Source organism: Carlito syrichta, unplaced genomic scaffold (assembly GCF_000164805.1).
Source record: "Carlito syrichta isolate Samal-C Ts95f unplaced genomic scaffold, Tarsius_syrichta-2.0.1 Scaffold304053, whole genome shotgun sequence".
Lineage (NCBI taxonomy): Eukaryota > Metazoa > Chordata > Mammalia > Primates > Tarsiidae > Carlito > Carlito syrichta.
Window position 1 is genome coordinate 163,580 of NW_007248149.1, and position 16,054 is coordinate 179,633.

Consider the following 16,054-nt stretch of genomic DNA (forward strand, 5'->3'; position numbering starts at 1 on the left):
GAACTCAAACATGCTGAAAGGAAAAAAAAAAACCAACTCTATTTAAAAATGGGCAGAAGAAGCCGGGCTCGGTGGCTCAGCCTGTAATCCCGCGACTTTGGGAGGCTGAGGTGAGTGGATTGCCTGAGCCAGAGGGTTCGAGACCCACCTTGGCAACTTGGCGAGACCTCATCTCTACAATAAAAAAAAAAAAAGAGCCGGGTGTGGTAGTGCGCACCTGTAGTTCCAGCTACTTGGAAGGCTGAGGCAGAAGGGTCGCCGGAGCCCAGCAGGTCAAGGCTGTGGTGGCCAGGAGCAGCCACAGCACTCCAGTCTGGGTGACAGAGTGAGACTCCAACTCAAAAAAAAAAAAAAAATGGGCAGAAGATATGAATAGACACTTCTCAGAAGAAGACATATGAGCAGCCAACAGATACATGAAAAAATGCTCAGCCTCACTAGTCATCAAAGAAATGCAAATTAAAACCACACTGAGATACCTCCTAACTCCAGTCAGATGGCTATCATCAATAACTCAAAAACAACAGATGCTGGAGAGGATGTGGGGGAAAGGGAACACTTCTATACTGTTGGTGGGAGCGTAAACTAGTACAACCTCTGTGGAAAACAGTATGGTGATTTCTAAAAAATCTGGAAATCGACCTTCCATTAGACCCAGCAATCCCCCTTCAGGGAATCTACCCAGAGGAACTCAAATCACTCTATGAAAAAGGTACCTGCACATGCATGTTTACTGCAGCATTATTCACAATACCAAAAACATGGAACCAACCATGCTGCCCATCAAAAGTGGACTAGATAAAGAAAATGTGGTATATTTACATGATGGAATATTATGCAGCCATAAGGAAAAACAAAATTATGAACTTTGCAGCAAACTGGATGGAATTAGAGTCTATAATGCTCAGTGATTTATCACAGAAACAAAGATCTGAGTACCATATATACTCACTCACCTGAACATTTATCATAATACATAAGAAAAGGACTGGCAGTAGTGGGATACTGTCAGGGGAGGTGGGGCACATAACATCAATAAGGGTACCCACACTTAACCTGTATGATGACCACATATGTACCTAATCCTCAACTGTACCCCACATTTCTAAAATAAAATAATTTTTTAAAAAAGAATCAGAGAAGGCTTCCATAACAGAGAGCTTTAGAGTGAGCACTGAGAAAAGAGGCAAATAAAGATAAGAACTCAAACAATGTATCTAGCCTGGGTTAAAATGCTGCCAAGAATAGCTCTGGAATGTCCCAAGCAGAGACTGGCCAAATTGGCCTCTGTGGATAAAGAGCTGGGTGAGTAACAAGGGGTGTGCCAGTGTCTGAAGTGGAGGCCAGGATTAGACAGAAGTCATCTCCTAAGGCTGAGCAAAGCTCTCCCCAAGACTGGGCAGCCGACAGACCTTACTATCAGACCAGAGTGGGGGGCCCCAACAGTTACCATCGTGTCCGGCTGTCCCCCTGGCCTTCAGAGCCCGTGTGCAGGCGAGGGAAGAGCCCTGACCGCCGCTTGATGGGGCTCCGTGACTGGTTCTTCACCGTTGCTGCTGCCACCGGAGGCTGCCAATGAAACCACCAAAATGAGTGCTCCCATCACAAACCCTGCCTTCCCTTCACCCCCTTCCCAGGTCTACAAATGGCTTCCGGTCTGGAGGAGACCCCAGAAAATCGCAAGACAGCTAAGAAGACTGGGATCTGGGTAAACAGGAGCTGAGACTCAAGTCACTCATGGTCTCTTTTCCTGTATTAAGCCAAGCTTTGTGGTCCCAGGTAATGATCTACCAAAGACCAGAATTCTTGGAGGAACACACGGTCAGAGCCACCATAAAAGAAGCCCCACATAACTGAGAAAGTCAGGGTGATTCAGGGGTCACACACTGAGAACCACAAAGCTAAAGAGCCCCTGGAGTGACCTGGTTCAACCCTTCATTTTACTGATAAAGAAGCTTAAGACCAGAGAGGCAAGATTGCATCAAGGTCATCTAGCAAATCACTGGCAGGAGGAGGACTAGAACCCAGGGCTCCTGACTCTCCATTCATTGCTCACAAATAAATGAGCCCAAGCAGGTGTCATAATAACAAGACAGAATGAGAGTAGCAGAGCCATGTCCACATGCACCAACAGGCATGGGGGAGTCAGCCAAGAAGGTTTCTGCTTTGGACAACTCCTTGGTTTCATGGGGGGACAACGGAGGGGTGGGAATTTAAGGAAGGGCAGCTGACAGCCTGGAGCCCATCTTTAGAGCCACCAGTCCTCTAACCCAGGCCCTAACTTCTGCTGTGCAGATGCTAGGCAATCTTGGGTGAATGGTGAATCCCTCTGGGCCTCAGCCTCTTCATCCACAGGATGGAGATAATAGCCCTGCTCTGTTCTCCCCATGGGCCTTCTGGGAGGAACAAGATAATAGCTATGAAAACATATGGTAAATTAAATTAGTTGTGCAAGGCTATTCATGATACTAATCATTAGCATCGTGGTAGGTCTGTCCTGCTATTTTAAAAAAGTAAATCCTAGTCCATACAAATTCAAAGCCACTTAGCTTTATAAAAGAACAAGCTATGTGGTTCCCCCACTTCCCTAGCCCCTGGTACAAGCCAACCATGCCTGAACTCACAGACCTGCGGGACCCTCTTTCCTTGGGAACTATACACACAGACCTGCACTCAAACCCAGTTCTTAAGCTTAGCTGGGTGACCTTTAGCAAGTCACTTAGCCTCTCCAGGCCTCTCCTTTCTCAAATGTGGACTGAAGAACACATCAGCACCTACCTCAGGCAGTTGCTATAGGGATCAGGTGAGATCATGTCTATGGGCTAATAGCTCAGTGCCTGGTACACAACTAGCTGGGATGGCTCCTGCTATCATTAGTAATAACACAGCAAGAACACGCCTCTCGCAGTCATGGGTCCCACACCCCCGGGGCAGGTAAACACCCCCAGAACCATTTTGCAGTGTTGGCCCTGAGAAGGAGGCCCAATTACTGAGGAAACTCAGAGAATAGGACAACAAGAGGGCTTCCAGTCTGGGCCAACTTCCAGTATCATTTGGGATGGAAGCTCCCAAGGATTATTTTCAGAGGGCAGGGGCTGGGGTCACCCCAAGCAGCCTCAGTTCCCCTCTGTCATCTAGCTTGCCCTGCTCATGTCACATAGCCAAGCCCAGGTAGGGGCAACCTTCCTCCATAGGTCTGGGAGGACCCTTCTGGGGACCCACATGCTGTCCCAGGGTCTGCTGACACTCACCGAGAAAGTGGTCTTGGTGACTTCCGTGCTGTTGTGGGAGATTCCCCCGCTGAGGCTGCCAGGGATGCCCCCACTGTGTGGCTTCTTCTGACTGCCCACCATGGTCTCCATGGAGTGGCTGCGCACACGGATGGCCCTCTGTGGGGAGATTGGGATTGGGAGGAGAGGACAAGGGCCTGAGAATTACCACCTGGTCACTCTGGCTGGCCCTGCCCTCTTCATGGGGTCTGTAGACACAGCCCTCAGCATACACATACACACACACACACACACACACACACACACACACACACACACACACACACACACACTCACAGACACCCACACTACAGTCACTACAGTTTATAGGAAAGTTTCCCATATTCTGTCACATGCTCTGGGTATGCAAGGAGGTGAGGCAGAGCACTGGCTGGGGGAAATCTGAGGGGCCAGTGCCCCAGCTCCAACAAATGTAGACAAAGGTGGTTATCCCCATCTTAAAGGTAAGGGAGGTGAGGCTTGGAGTTTGCCAAACCTGTGGGATACTCATCTGGAGACCAACCTCTCCTCATCTGTAAAATGGGAATTACATACTTTGTGCAGAATTGTGGTGGGGATTAAACACAGTCAGGTACCTGACTCTTTTTTCCAGAAAACTAAGCTTCCTTCTATATTTATACACTGGAGATTCCCTTCTGCTGTCATCTTAAAGTATGCTTTGTGCAACTTGAAATGTATTAACTTTGGTGAAACTGAGTGAGGAGCTCTTGCATATCTATGCATGGAGCCATGCACTGAGCCATTCCTCATGCTCACAGGGGGCTTCATCACGAGGGCACTTTAATCACGAGCCCATGGTCTGACGTGGCTGTCGAAAGAGGAGACACATGCTCAGACCGGGTAGAGGTGCAGGGTCTCAGGAGGCATGGGGCTACCAAAAAGCAAGAGGCACCCTGGCAAATGGTGGAGTATCCAGCAGAAGATCACCAGGACAGTCAGGTCTTCATCAAAGTGCATGTGAGAATGAGAAGAACAGCAAAAACAAGATTGTTGAGCCATGGGTAGGATGGACCAGGGAGGCAGCAACCACCTTCTCAGACTGTGCTGCATGCTGCGATGCTCTGGACGGGACCAAAGGGGAATGTTACACTGAGGCAGAGCTCAGCTTGATCTAAGGGAGGAGTTCCTGATAAGAGAAGAACTAGGGTATTCCAGCTACTCCCTGGATGTTGCTCCCTCTGGTTTCCGGAGGCCTTCACCGATGATGTGAGAGTTCTAGGAAGAGGAGATTCTCTTTGGTATCCCAGAATCCTTGTATCACCTCCCTTTGATCATTCATCCAATCACTCAATACCATGGCCAGGCAGCAATGCAACTTAACAGTCAAAAGCACAAAAGCCTTCGAGCTGCACTGCCAGGATTGATATCTGGGCTGTCTACTCCACCCAGTCAGGTGACTTAGCTTCTCCCAGACTTATCTGTGAAATGTCATGAGGATGTCAACACATGTCGTGAGATACATATAAAGCTCTTAGGAGCTTAGGAGAGAGGCCGGCACAATTAACATGGCTACTTTGCATCACTTATAATAAGCATCTGTTGTGTGCTTCCCATGTACCCAGCACTGTGCAAGGAACTGGGAGAATTGCAGTAGGGAGGTCAAAGAAGTATAAGACACAGCCCTGCCTTCAAAGAGTGCCCAAGCATACTCCTAAAACTGGGGCAATGCTAAAAAGTCCAGCCTTCTCAAATCAGGAGTGGAGCATTCCTTCTGCATTAATTAGTCATCCAGGCCCCTCAATGACAAAGACTTCCAGACACGAATACTACTAGTTGCTCGCACACAAGTATCAACCCCACTCCCCACGTTCTCTGCAGGCAGAGCCACAGTCTGATCCAACATCTCTTATTCCTCCATGGGACACAGAAGTAAGTCATGATTAGCCTAAGGTTAACCCATTCTCTTGCCAGTGGAACACATGGGCATCACCTGCTGGGGGCTTTGGGGAAAGGTTTCCTCAACGATTCCCAAAAAAGATGTGACATTTCTATACCTATAGCAACAACCTTGGGGTTGTGAGGGACCAAGCCTGTGGGATGAAGCCAACAAACTGAGATGACAGTGGGGAAAGCCAGAGAGAACCTGGATACTGATGACCAACTGACCCAAGAGCCACCTGAATCTTCATGCTACATAAGCTCATGGACTTTCCTTATCATGATGTGAGTTAGTCAAGGTAGGGTGTTCTCATTAACTCTGGCCTTAGAAAATGAATGCAGGACTAAGATGTGGGCCCTGCTCTCTTCCTCTCTGGATTCATGCCCATGCATGTAACAAACATGTCAACTTACTCACCCCATGTGCCAACCTACAGATGGGCTCATGTGGAAGAACAAACTCCCTTCCCTCCTTGAGGCATCCAAGGAAGAGTTCGGTCCATGGCAAGGCGGTCCCAGAAAAAACAGCAGGTCTCCCTGGGATCTCTTGAGGCCAGGAATTCTCCAAGTTTGGGAATGGCAAAGGACCCCATCCTACCTGCCTTTCTATCCTGACAAGGGATGCAGATTCAAGAAGGCCATTTGCAAGCATGATAGCCCTCGAAACAAGCTACTGAGAATGGGGCACACAGCCCACCAGCCTCATACCACTGATAGTCTCTCTTGTCTGAGTCAAAGATGCCCCTTGAGGGACATCACCTCTGGCTCCCTCTTTAGACCAAAAAACAAAATCACCTAGCAACAGTTTCCTGGGACATTGTGAAAATAACCAGCACATCCTATTCACTCCATCATTTGAACATCAGAAAGCTACATACCCTTTGGACAACTGAGGGCAGGACAGGTGTGACAGCACACTGAGGTGTCCCTGGATGAGTGGTAAAGTTCCCTGAATGAGTTAAGTGCTCCATAAATCTCAACATCTTTATAAGCCTTTGATGCCCTCATCTGTTACCACCACTGTCCTCAACAATGTCAGCTCCAACTAATTATCTGCATTTTGATATAGTTATGCACCACATAATGACATTTCAGTCCATGATGAACCACATATAAAACAGTGGTCCTGTAAGATTATTTTTACTATGCTTAGGTATGTTTAGATATACAAATACTATTGTGTTAGTTGCCTACAGCACTCAGTACAAGTTTGTAGCCTAGGAGCAATAGGCCATATCATAGAGTCTAGGTATGTAGAAGGCTAGACCATCTAGGTTTGCGTAGGTACACGCTGTGACACACACAATGACAAAATCACCTAGCGATGAATTACTCAGAGTGCATCCCCATCATTAAACAACACATGATTGTAATCCTCACTACCCCCCCTAGAAAAGATTCAATGTAGATAACAAGCCTTGTGCATTAGTATCTGATTTAATGAGCTTCACATACATGATCTAATTGAATCACAACAACTCTGAGATGCAGAAAGGACAGGCATTGGATAGAAAAGATCTCAAAAAGTAAAGGATGCCCAAGGCCACAAAATAGGCAAGAGATGGACCCAGGACGCTGGGCTCCAGATGAAAGGGTCCCTATAGCCCTAAAACTAGCCTTAATTGAAAATGTAACTCAACTGGTAGATGAACTAAGGATGACAAGAAACCAGGAGTTTTTAGGGATTTACACACATACACACACAAAATCTCAGAAGCTGATGTCAGTCAAGGAGGACACCAGCTCCTCAAAAATAGCATCGGTGATGCTATCAGAGTCAGTGAGATCAGTCTGGGAAGACAATTGGCTGATGGGAAATTTCAGAGGAGTGCAGGGTGGCAGTCTGCTGTTCAAAGCAAACAGGAAGGGATTGAAATCCTGCTCTTCCCATTGCTTGGTGTGCGAACCTCTCTAAAAAGCAGTCTCTTTGCACAATGTGGTGACAGTCCCCACCATGAGGAGCTGTCATGATGATGACATAGAGTATATGTACAACAGCAGGCATGAGCCCTGCCTGCTCAGGGTCAGCTCTCCTCCCCTGCTCCTAGGGAGACAAGGAGAGAGAGGTGACAGCTACCTCTAAGCCCTAAAATAAAGCTTGATTTAGACAAAACTGCCCAGTGAAACATTCTGAAGAACTTCCCAATTCAGACTGATGTTGAGCTGGATAGAAGCATTAGCCTTCTCAAATCAGACAGAAGAGTTAGTTAAGGTGAAAAGGAGAAAGGAAGGCAGTGATAAGGGAAAAGGAAGGCAGGAGAGAGGAGGACAGGCACAAGAAGGCTTTGCATCAGCATCAGGACTACCTGGACAATCTGCCAAGTGGTCTCCAGGACCACTCAGCCCCTAGTACCTTCCTGATCACCCTTACCTCTCCTCTGCTGAGTCCCCAGGGACCAGCTGCTCCTGCTGCCTGTTCCGATGGTGAAAATCCTGACCTTTGGAAAATTCTTCTTTGCACCAAACTGAAATCTTACCATTTCTGGGCCTGGGAGTCTCGGGGCAGTCTGTTTCACTACTTCCCATGACCATCCCCTGCTGTCCTGAGTCTGCGCGCTCCTCCCAGCTAATCATCTCCAGTTCCATCAACCACCCTCAGTATAACTCACTGCTTTCCTTTGAACAAGTACTCCTTCAGGGGAGTGAGAAGAGAGAGACAGTGCTGCTTTCTCATGATCTGCTTGAGTCACCTTATTTCAGCCAGGGCGTGAGCACTATTCATCGTCACAGAGAGAACATTTCCCTTCCTGGCCAACCACACCCCTTGTTTCCTTACAAGTGGGTTTCATGAGCTGTTTCAATGTAAGAAACTCAGCTTAAGGGACACAAAGCAGGGAGACGAGAACCAAGAGGGATGTGCTTAATCAAACCAGGCAAGCGACAGAGGCAGGGCCCTTGGAGACAAAGATGCTAATTTCTTACCTGCTGAAGTGGCTTCTACTCAGAAAGCACTCTGAGGTCCCACATGGGGTCTTTTGTCCCTCTAGCAGGGCAGACACAGGACAGAAGCCGACACTCTACTCCAAGAGACCATGGCTCCAGCTCCTGAGCTGAGAAAGCACAAGGCCTGAGCTCTCTCTCAGTGGACCCACACTGCAATGGGACTACCCTGACATCACAACTTCCTGTCTCAAGAGGAAAGGTGGGGGCAGAGATGTCAAACACCAGGGGTTCCACCTAGGCCCCTGCTGGACTCCATCCACCATCGCTGGCACTGCCGGGGCTGCCCCTGCTTGCAGGTTCTGCATAGCCACAAAGACTTTGCCAGGGAATAGCCGCAGTCTCTCCTGCCACTAGGGGTCAGGTCAGACCAATGCATTAACCATCACAGTCCCTCAAAGGATGGGAGAAATTAAGCTGACAATTCCCTGCTTGCTGTGGTCCAATTTTTGCTGCAGCCAACCAGGTGGCCTTCTCCTTCCTGGTCCTCTGTCCACTTTTGTATGGTCAACAGAGAGTTGGGTTAGCTCAGTGTTTCTCAAAATGTATCATACAAGTGCTTTGTGTCCATGGCATGTGGACACATTAAGTATCGTCACTTTTTCTTTTCATTGCATTGAGGACCAATAAAAACCTCATCAACAGCTGGCAGTGACTGAGAATGGCATTTAAGAATAATAGTCCAGAGATCAATATCCTTCAAAGATGAATAATGTGCAGCTCCTTTATAAAGAAAAATGTCCTTGCAAGACTCCCAAGAATATGCCCACAGATCTCCCAACACCAGAGGTCCCATGGGCTGCATTTGCTACGCCAACTTCACGCCTTACCTATTTATTCCATAGAAACGTCTTTTAATTGGGAATTATCACTGCAAGATTTAGTCTTTATAATTGGATTTTTTTTAGCTCTCAGTGAAAATGCAAACTTTAGAAGTGCTTATAAAACTAACAAATCCCTGAGAATATCTCCAAGCAGCTCGGTTTGAAAAGTAGGTCTAGATGTCCATAAACCAACTGTTCTGTGCCTTGTGGAAGAAAAGCTTCATTACAGCAAGATGTAAAGAGCTACTCTATGTGATGTGAGGTGCCAGGCGACACAGCCCAGAGGAATGTGGGTCTGCTTCTGAGGAGACAAAGGGTCAGTGCTGAAGGGTATGAAGGAGAACGGTCCCAAGAGAGGTGAAGGCATGGATGGCTAGAATCACTCTCAGTCATGTAAATTCTCAATTATGTTCCCATCCCAAGTCACCCAGCAGATAGAGTTGAATCCAGGTCTGCTGAATTCCACAGTCTGTACTCTTAAGTGCTATGTGATACTACCTTTCAGCTTCTGGCTCAACTAAGGTTCCACCCATGCTAGCCTGGGTCTGGGCAAGCCTGGGGCCAGTCGCTCACTGCCCAGCTGGACCGCAGAGAGTAGGGCATGGCTCTGCTGACCCTAGTTGGGCCCAGCTGCCAAGATTCCTCCAGGGGTGAGAGGAGGAGCCGAGCTCCTTGCCCAGGCTGGTGAGAGATTCCTGGGGCACCTGTTTTAGTCCTGATGAACAGTGGTGGACAGGGTAAAATAAAAATTGGGAGAAGGAGAAAGAAAAGGGATGAGGGAGAAGAGGAACAGGGAGAAAAGAGGGAGCCAAGTCGGATAGCCCAACCAAGATAGGGTGAATGAAAGACATAGTAAATAGGGAAACACAAGCTTGGATCTGGAGAAGACAGATAGGAGAGACCACAGAAAGCCCTTTGTAGACTCTGAACTCTTACTTCTGGAGGCCCTGTCCCACCTATAGCAAGCCTATCAAATGTTCCACATCCCACAGGAAATATGATTTATATAAAACTAAGAATTGAGCTGTAGTTGACTAGATAACATCATGTTATATTTTGTAGATATTTAATGAAGCATTTGTTGCTTTGAGTTTTGCAGGTTTCTATGAGTATTGTAGGTGACAACTGGTTTTTTTAGGTTTCAAGATTTTGTATCTTGGGGAAGCTTGTAGGCTATAGCCACTCTGTCCATGGTGCCCAATGGATAAGGTGGCCCATCAGCTAAATAAATACAGGTTGCAGGTCTAAATAAGAGTAGTCCCAGTCCAGTCCCCTGCCTCTGGCAGGAGCAGTAATTGATCTGTTTGGCTTCCGGGGCCGACATATTCCTAAAGGGATTGCTAAAAGAGAGGAGATGGCTTTAAGGCTTTATCATGACTCGCCTTTGATCCATTAATCCAGGGAATTCTCAACAACAAATCCTTGCAACTGTAGGTTGAAGACAGACCTGCTTCTACATTCTGCTTTCACGCCTGTCTCTGAGGTAGCACCATGGGACAAGGAAGGGTAATGTCACAATCAGTCACACAGGGTAAGCCTTCAGGGCTCTGAAGATTGTAATCAACTTTTTTCTCCTCCCAGCTGGGGAACATGAGCTCTTTTTCCCTGGCTCTTTCATCATGCCCTCACATCTCCCAAGCATAGAGGCCTGAGCCGGGGGTAGGCCAGGCTCAGTCACAGGGAGTCCAGCGGCCAGCAGGGGAATCTGACATTTAGGCTGTGCCTGGCCCAGCTCAGGAAGCCATCTCTAGTTTTGGTGTTTCTTCATGGACACCTTGGCAGGGTTATGGTGTCAGAATTATTGGCATTCCCCATGGAGTTCACCAAGACCTCCATGGGATCCCTCTAGAAAGAAGTGGTACCTAAAATGATTCCAGGAAGAAAAATGGTATGTTTTATTTTCTTCCTGTCAAAGTTCTCATCTCACAGACAGATTATTTTGTCTCTGAGGCTTTGTTTCCTCACATGTGAAACTACATTCATAATTATTAAAATTGGGTAAGAATTATTATACCAAAATTATCATACCATAATAATAGCCTTCCCCATAGGGCACTGAGTGGCTTATGGTGGGACTGTGTGTGAAGTTTTTGTCTTTATACAACAATAACAATAGCTAATACTTCAGAGCACGTACAAGAAGGGATTTATTTATAAAAGGGGAGATAAAAAATTATGTATTTACTCTACATGTTTAAACTTCAGTCACCTTCAAAGTACTGTCTGTTTGACGCAATACATCAATGGAGACACTTTTCTGCTCAAAACAGTTTTTGAACTCATTGGTTTTGATGCCTTTTAGTGCTTCTGCCATTTTTTGTTTCACATCTTCCACATCAGCAAAACATTTCCCTTTGAGGACTTTTTTCATCCAGGGTAACAAAAAAAAGTCACTCAGGGTGAGATTAGGTGAATAGGGAAGGAGGGCACGGGGCGGGGGGGGTCATGCTGTTTTGGGCCAAAAACTGCTGAACACTCAGCATGGTGTAGGCAGGTGCATTGTCATGATGGAAGAACAAGTCACCTGTTTCCACAACTCAGGATGTTGCTTCTGCAAATCATGACACAACCTTCTCAAAACTTCCAGACAAAAACTTTGGTTGATTATTTGATCCAGAGGAAAAAATTCCAAGTGCACTATAAGGGGCCAGTCCCCCAAAAGATAATTCCACGCTTTTGGAGGTTCCCTCCTTGTACTGTATTTCAGGCAATATGTACTTTTCCAGGCACTATTTCAATGACTTATCACAACTCTATGACAGAGGTCCTCTCGCTGACAAGACAACTGTAGCTTAAAGACTTTAAAGATCACAGTCAGGATCACAAAGAGTTGGGTTATGAATATAGGCAGATCTAACCCTAACCTTACACATGCTTTCCCCAAATAATCACTCTCTAATGGGAAATTCAGCAGAACACTGACCTAAGAATCAAAAGACCTGGGTTTGAAACAAGGCTCTACCTCTAAGCAGAACTAAGGTTTTGAGGTCCTATGCCCTCTCTCGGCCTATCCCCTTCATGTGTTAGCAATAACAGGACCCATTCAGCCATCCACACAGGACTATAGCGCAAATGAGATGCCGGATATAAGTGCTATGTGGGCCAACAAGCACTCAGCAAGCATGAGCCAATGAACACACACACACATACCAGTTCAGTGACTGTCCGAGCTCCACTTGAATACTTCCATGGACAGGGAGCTCACTGCTTCCTTAAGCAGCTCATTCTAGTCAGAAAGCTCTTCCCTTGGCAAAACCCAAAAGGACTTGCCTGTAGTACTCCAATGCCCTGTCAGCTGGAAAGAATCATTGCAGCATCCCACACCGGCTCCTGAAGACCCCATGGCATGTGTCCTTGCTCCTGCCACTCTGCCCTGGGCTCCTCAATCACAGGAGGAGGTCAGTGAAAGCAGTAATGCTCTTGGTTTGCTCTGGCTCCTCTCCTCCTGCTAACTCTTGACCTGTCCCTGCTGATCAGACTCCTGGGTCAGGTGGAGATGATCAGTTCAAGGGAGGACATGGAGGATGCTGGAGACACTGTTGGCTGCTCTAATCTCCCATACTTCCTAATGCCCCAGCCCTTTGCAGTCACCTGGGATGCCACTACTGGTCCTGTCACCTCTGGCTGGCACTTGGGCTCTGGGGTCAGGATCCCCCGAGCCTTGGACCACTTTCTTTCTTTGCTCCATCCCTCCCCGCCACAGCAACTGTCAGACACTCTTGTGCCAGTACCTTAAAAGACTCCAGGAATCCCCCATGGCCCCCGTTCTCAAACTTGTCCTCCTCTGGGCCCAATCCTAGCATGGCCTGTGTGTGGGCGTGGAGCTCGTCGTGAAGGTTGTCCAGGAGGGCAGCCCTCGTCCGGTCCTAGAAGGGAAGAGGGTAGAGAATACAGTGGAGAAGCTGGCACTGAGAGCAGAGATATGCCCTCTGCCCGTGGGCTCCAGACACCTGTCCTGAAGGCTGCTATTCTGCCCAACCCGTCCCAGTGGCAGTATGGCTCTCCAGCAGGGCTGAGCTTCATGCTCACAAATGCTGCAGCTGATACTAAGGCTTCATGCCTGACCCCTTACTCTCATCCCTCTGCCTTTCCCCCTGAACCACCCCACCACTCCTGCAGCTCTACCCTGGTGGGTCCCAGCCCAGACCTCTGCCCTATGTTCCATCCATGCACCCAACTGCCCACAGCTCCTTTCCATCCAGATGTTCATCCAGGGCCACGTCTATGGTCTCCAGGGGGCGCCATTCACACAGACCTGGACTAGCCTCTTCAGCAACCCAGCCTTTGCAGGCACATGAACGCACATCAGCAGAACTCGTCCCTGTGTCATCAAAAAGCTCAAGCCAAAGGCCTAAGAGTCACCCTGCAATCCCATTTCCCCCACCATTACATCCAGGTGTACATCAAGTCTTCCCAAGTCTGACCCTAAACCCTTATACTGGATGTATAAGCCTTCAATATCTCTTCTGGACTCCTGTGAATAACTTCTGACACCACCTTCCTGCACCTCCTCCCCTTCAGTCTATCCTCTCACCAATGTCAGAGTAATCCCTCTAACGTGCAAATCAAATACATCCCTCTCCTGCCTCCGCACTTCATCAGCACCCCACCTCCTCTAGCTCAGAGCCCTTCTTGATCTGACTCAACCATCATCTCTAGCTGAGTCCCCCACCATTCCAGCCCCCAAGAATTCTTATCTCAGGCCGCACTAAATTCTCAGGAGTTCCTTCACAAAGTCGGCCTATGATTCTGCCTGGCCTTCGGTCATGCTGTTTCCTATGCTGGGATAACCCTCCCACTCTTTCCTCCAAGCAAAAGGTTAATCACATATCAAGATTTGGCAGTTTGAGGGCTACCTCCACCAAGAAGCCTTCCTGAACATGTCCTCAGCCCCCCACAGGCAGAAGCAGTCACTATCCCCAAGCAGTACTAACCTCCACCATCACAGCCCCGTGCTGGCACACTATCTCTTTAGTAACGACCCCCTCCCACCAGCCCATAAACTCTAAGGGCAGAAAGTGCATCTCGCTTATCTCTGTATCCCAAGGAACAGAACAGGGCCACAGTCAGTGGTCAATAAATGATTGTTAAATGACTGACTAGACCTGAAGTCTGGATGGAGTTTCCACTAGAGAGAGTTCCTGTATCAGCATAGGGCTGTGGGCTTAGAGGGGCAGACACAGTGCTCCCTACCTCGAACAGTCATCAAGAATAGATCCCTGAGGGAGGCTGCCTAATAGGCAGCCAGGCAGGCAGGAAGAAGACCTTAAGAAACCATGCTCTCACCTCCAGCTTTGCAAACTTGTCCGACTTGCAGCAAGCGTTCTCTGCATTGGTGAGTTTGGTGAGCAGAAACTCCCTGAACTCTGGGCCCTGGAACAGACAAGATGGCCCACAATTCTTCCACCCTAAGCCTTTGCCAGAAGGGCTTCAGCCACAGTAGCAGGTAGACAGAACAAGAGGTCTGGGGACAGAACCCGTTAAAGGGTTCTGATGTTTAATCACCTCTAGCCCAGGCCAAGTCCACCTGCTAATATGCCAACATGGAAGTCAGTTTCCCTGGTCCTGGGAAATCAACCCTCCACAGTGCACTTCCATGACTGGAGACAATTCTTGCCCAAGACTCCTGGGATAGGAGCATGGCACAAAAACCCTTATTTTAGCAGAAAAGCAATCCCGGAGTCAAATACTCCTGAAAAGTGTCCCTATGCTGGGCCAGAATGGCAGCATAAGGAGCGATGGGGAGAGACCCTGAGTAGGGAGGTTCTCCCAAACCTGTAAAAAGGTCTCCCTAATGTTCCCAGCCCGAATTCTGCCACACCCCAACCACTACCACACAAGAATTGAACCCTGGGGTCCTGGATGTGAGAGGAGCAGAAAGAAGAGTGTCTTACCTTCTGGAAAACAGGGGGGCTGGGCAGAGGTGGGCCAAAGGCAGGCACATCTTCCCGTGCAGTTACAGAGACCTGAATGAAACACAGGGTCATAGTGATGGCCAGAGGGAAGAGAAGAGCACTTCCCCTAGGGGAGCCACACTTCTCCCAGCAAAGCTACTCACCTTCTCCCTCCTCCCCTTCCCAGAACACAAATAAAACACTCCTGTGAGTATCATCAGCATAGGCCCAGGGTCACTGTTCCTAGAAGTGGGACTGGACAGTACAGAGCCATCCGCATCCACTCATCTGCGTTCCTGGAGGCCGGAAGCAAGTTTGGCATGATGACTGGACAGGGCTGAGGAGCAGTCTAAGACCCTAATTTTAATGCAGTACAAGTGCCCAGAAGATGTTATCTCATGACATCATTCAACTGTGATGCTAAACCTTCAGGGAAGGCACAATGAGATTTTTCCCTGATGGGGAAACACAGCGACATAGAGAGAGCCCCCACAAAGTCACACAGGTGATTAGCTACAGAGCAGAACACAGAATTCAGACCCTTCCTGATCCAGCTCTGGGGCTCTTTCTCTACCACTCTGACTCTCCAACCTGGCCATAAATCAGAACTGCTTCAGGTGTTTACAAAATAAACACTGATCACACAGGCTCCATACCAAACCTACTGAATGGGAAGTTTGGAGCTCCTGAAACTCTTGTGCAGCCACCGGACTTGTGTTTGGGAATCCTGGCCCTGCACACAGGGTCAGCCAGTCTGGGTGATGCTCAAACTAACAGAGCACCAGAACCCAGGCTGGGAATTGAGGGTAGGGTGCCCACCTCTGGGCAGCCTGAGTGAGGTCTGAAATTTGGAGTGACAACATCCAGGTGTTCTGAATGGGGTGGGGGTCTCCTGGACTTGGGACAGGCTCCACGCTTCCACTTCCTGTCTGCATGGAGATGCCCTGGTTTCACCTGCTCTCAGCCCATGAGGCTGCAGGGCTCTCCAGAGACTACCGTCTCCCTTCCCCAAGCACCCGCTGACGTGAGCTTGGCCCTGGCGTTCCGCCAGCCTTCCTGGCCTGTGAAGTAGGGCAGATGCAGAGAGTCTGCCAGACGGGGTGAGCAGGCACTCGGCACCAAGCCAAGGAAAGGCCCTGCCAGGGTCCGGAGGAGAAACGGAGGGGGAGAGAGTTGGTCAATACAGGCTTTCTCTCTCCAAGCTCAAGGCTTGTCTGCAAAGCCCAGA

At 48.5% G+C, this 16,054-nt stretch overlaps 1 protein-coding gene across 1 annotated transcript in view; it reads right to left on the minus strand.

Moving 5' to 3' along the window:
• RAP1GAP2 (RAP1 GTPase activating protein 2) overlaps positions 1 to 16,054 on the minus strand; it is a gene marked incomplete at its 5' end in the record, with an annotated part of 50,586 nt that overhangs the window by 16,560 nt on the left and 17,972 nt on the right. The window contains 5 exons of the mRNA XM_008059441.1: positions 1,451 to 1,569; positions 3,252 to 3,389; positions 12,664 to 12,798; positions 14,219 to 14,305; positions 14,827 to 14,898. Of these exons, the coding sequence (XP_008057632.1) occupies positions 1,451 to 1,569; positions 3,252 to 3,389; positions 12,664 to 12,798; positions 14,219 to 14,305; positions 14,827 to 14,898 (551 nt within the window). The remainder of the gene's footprint in view (positions 1 to 1,450; positions 1,570 to 3,251; positions 3,390 to 12,663; positions 12,799 to 14,218; positions 14,306 to 14,826; positions 14,899 to 16,054) is intronic.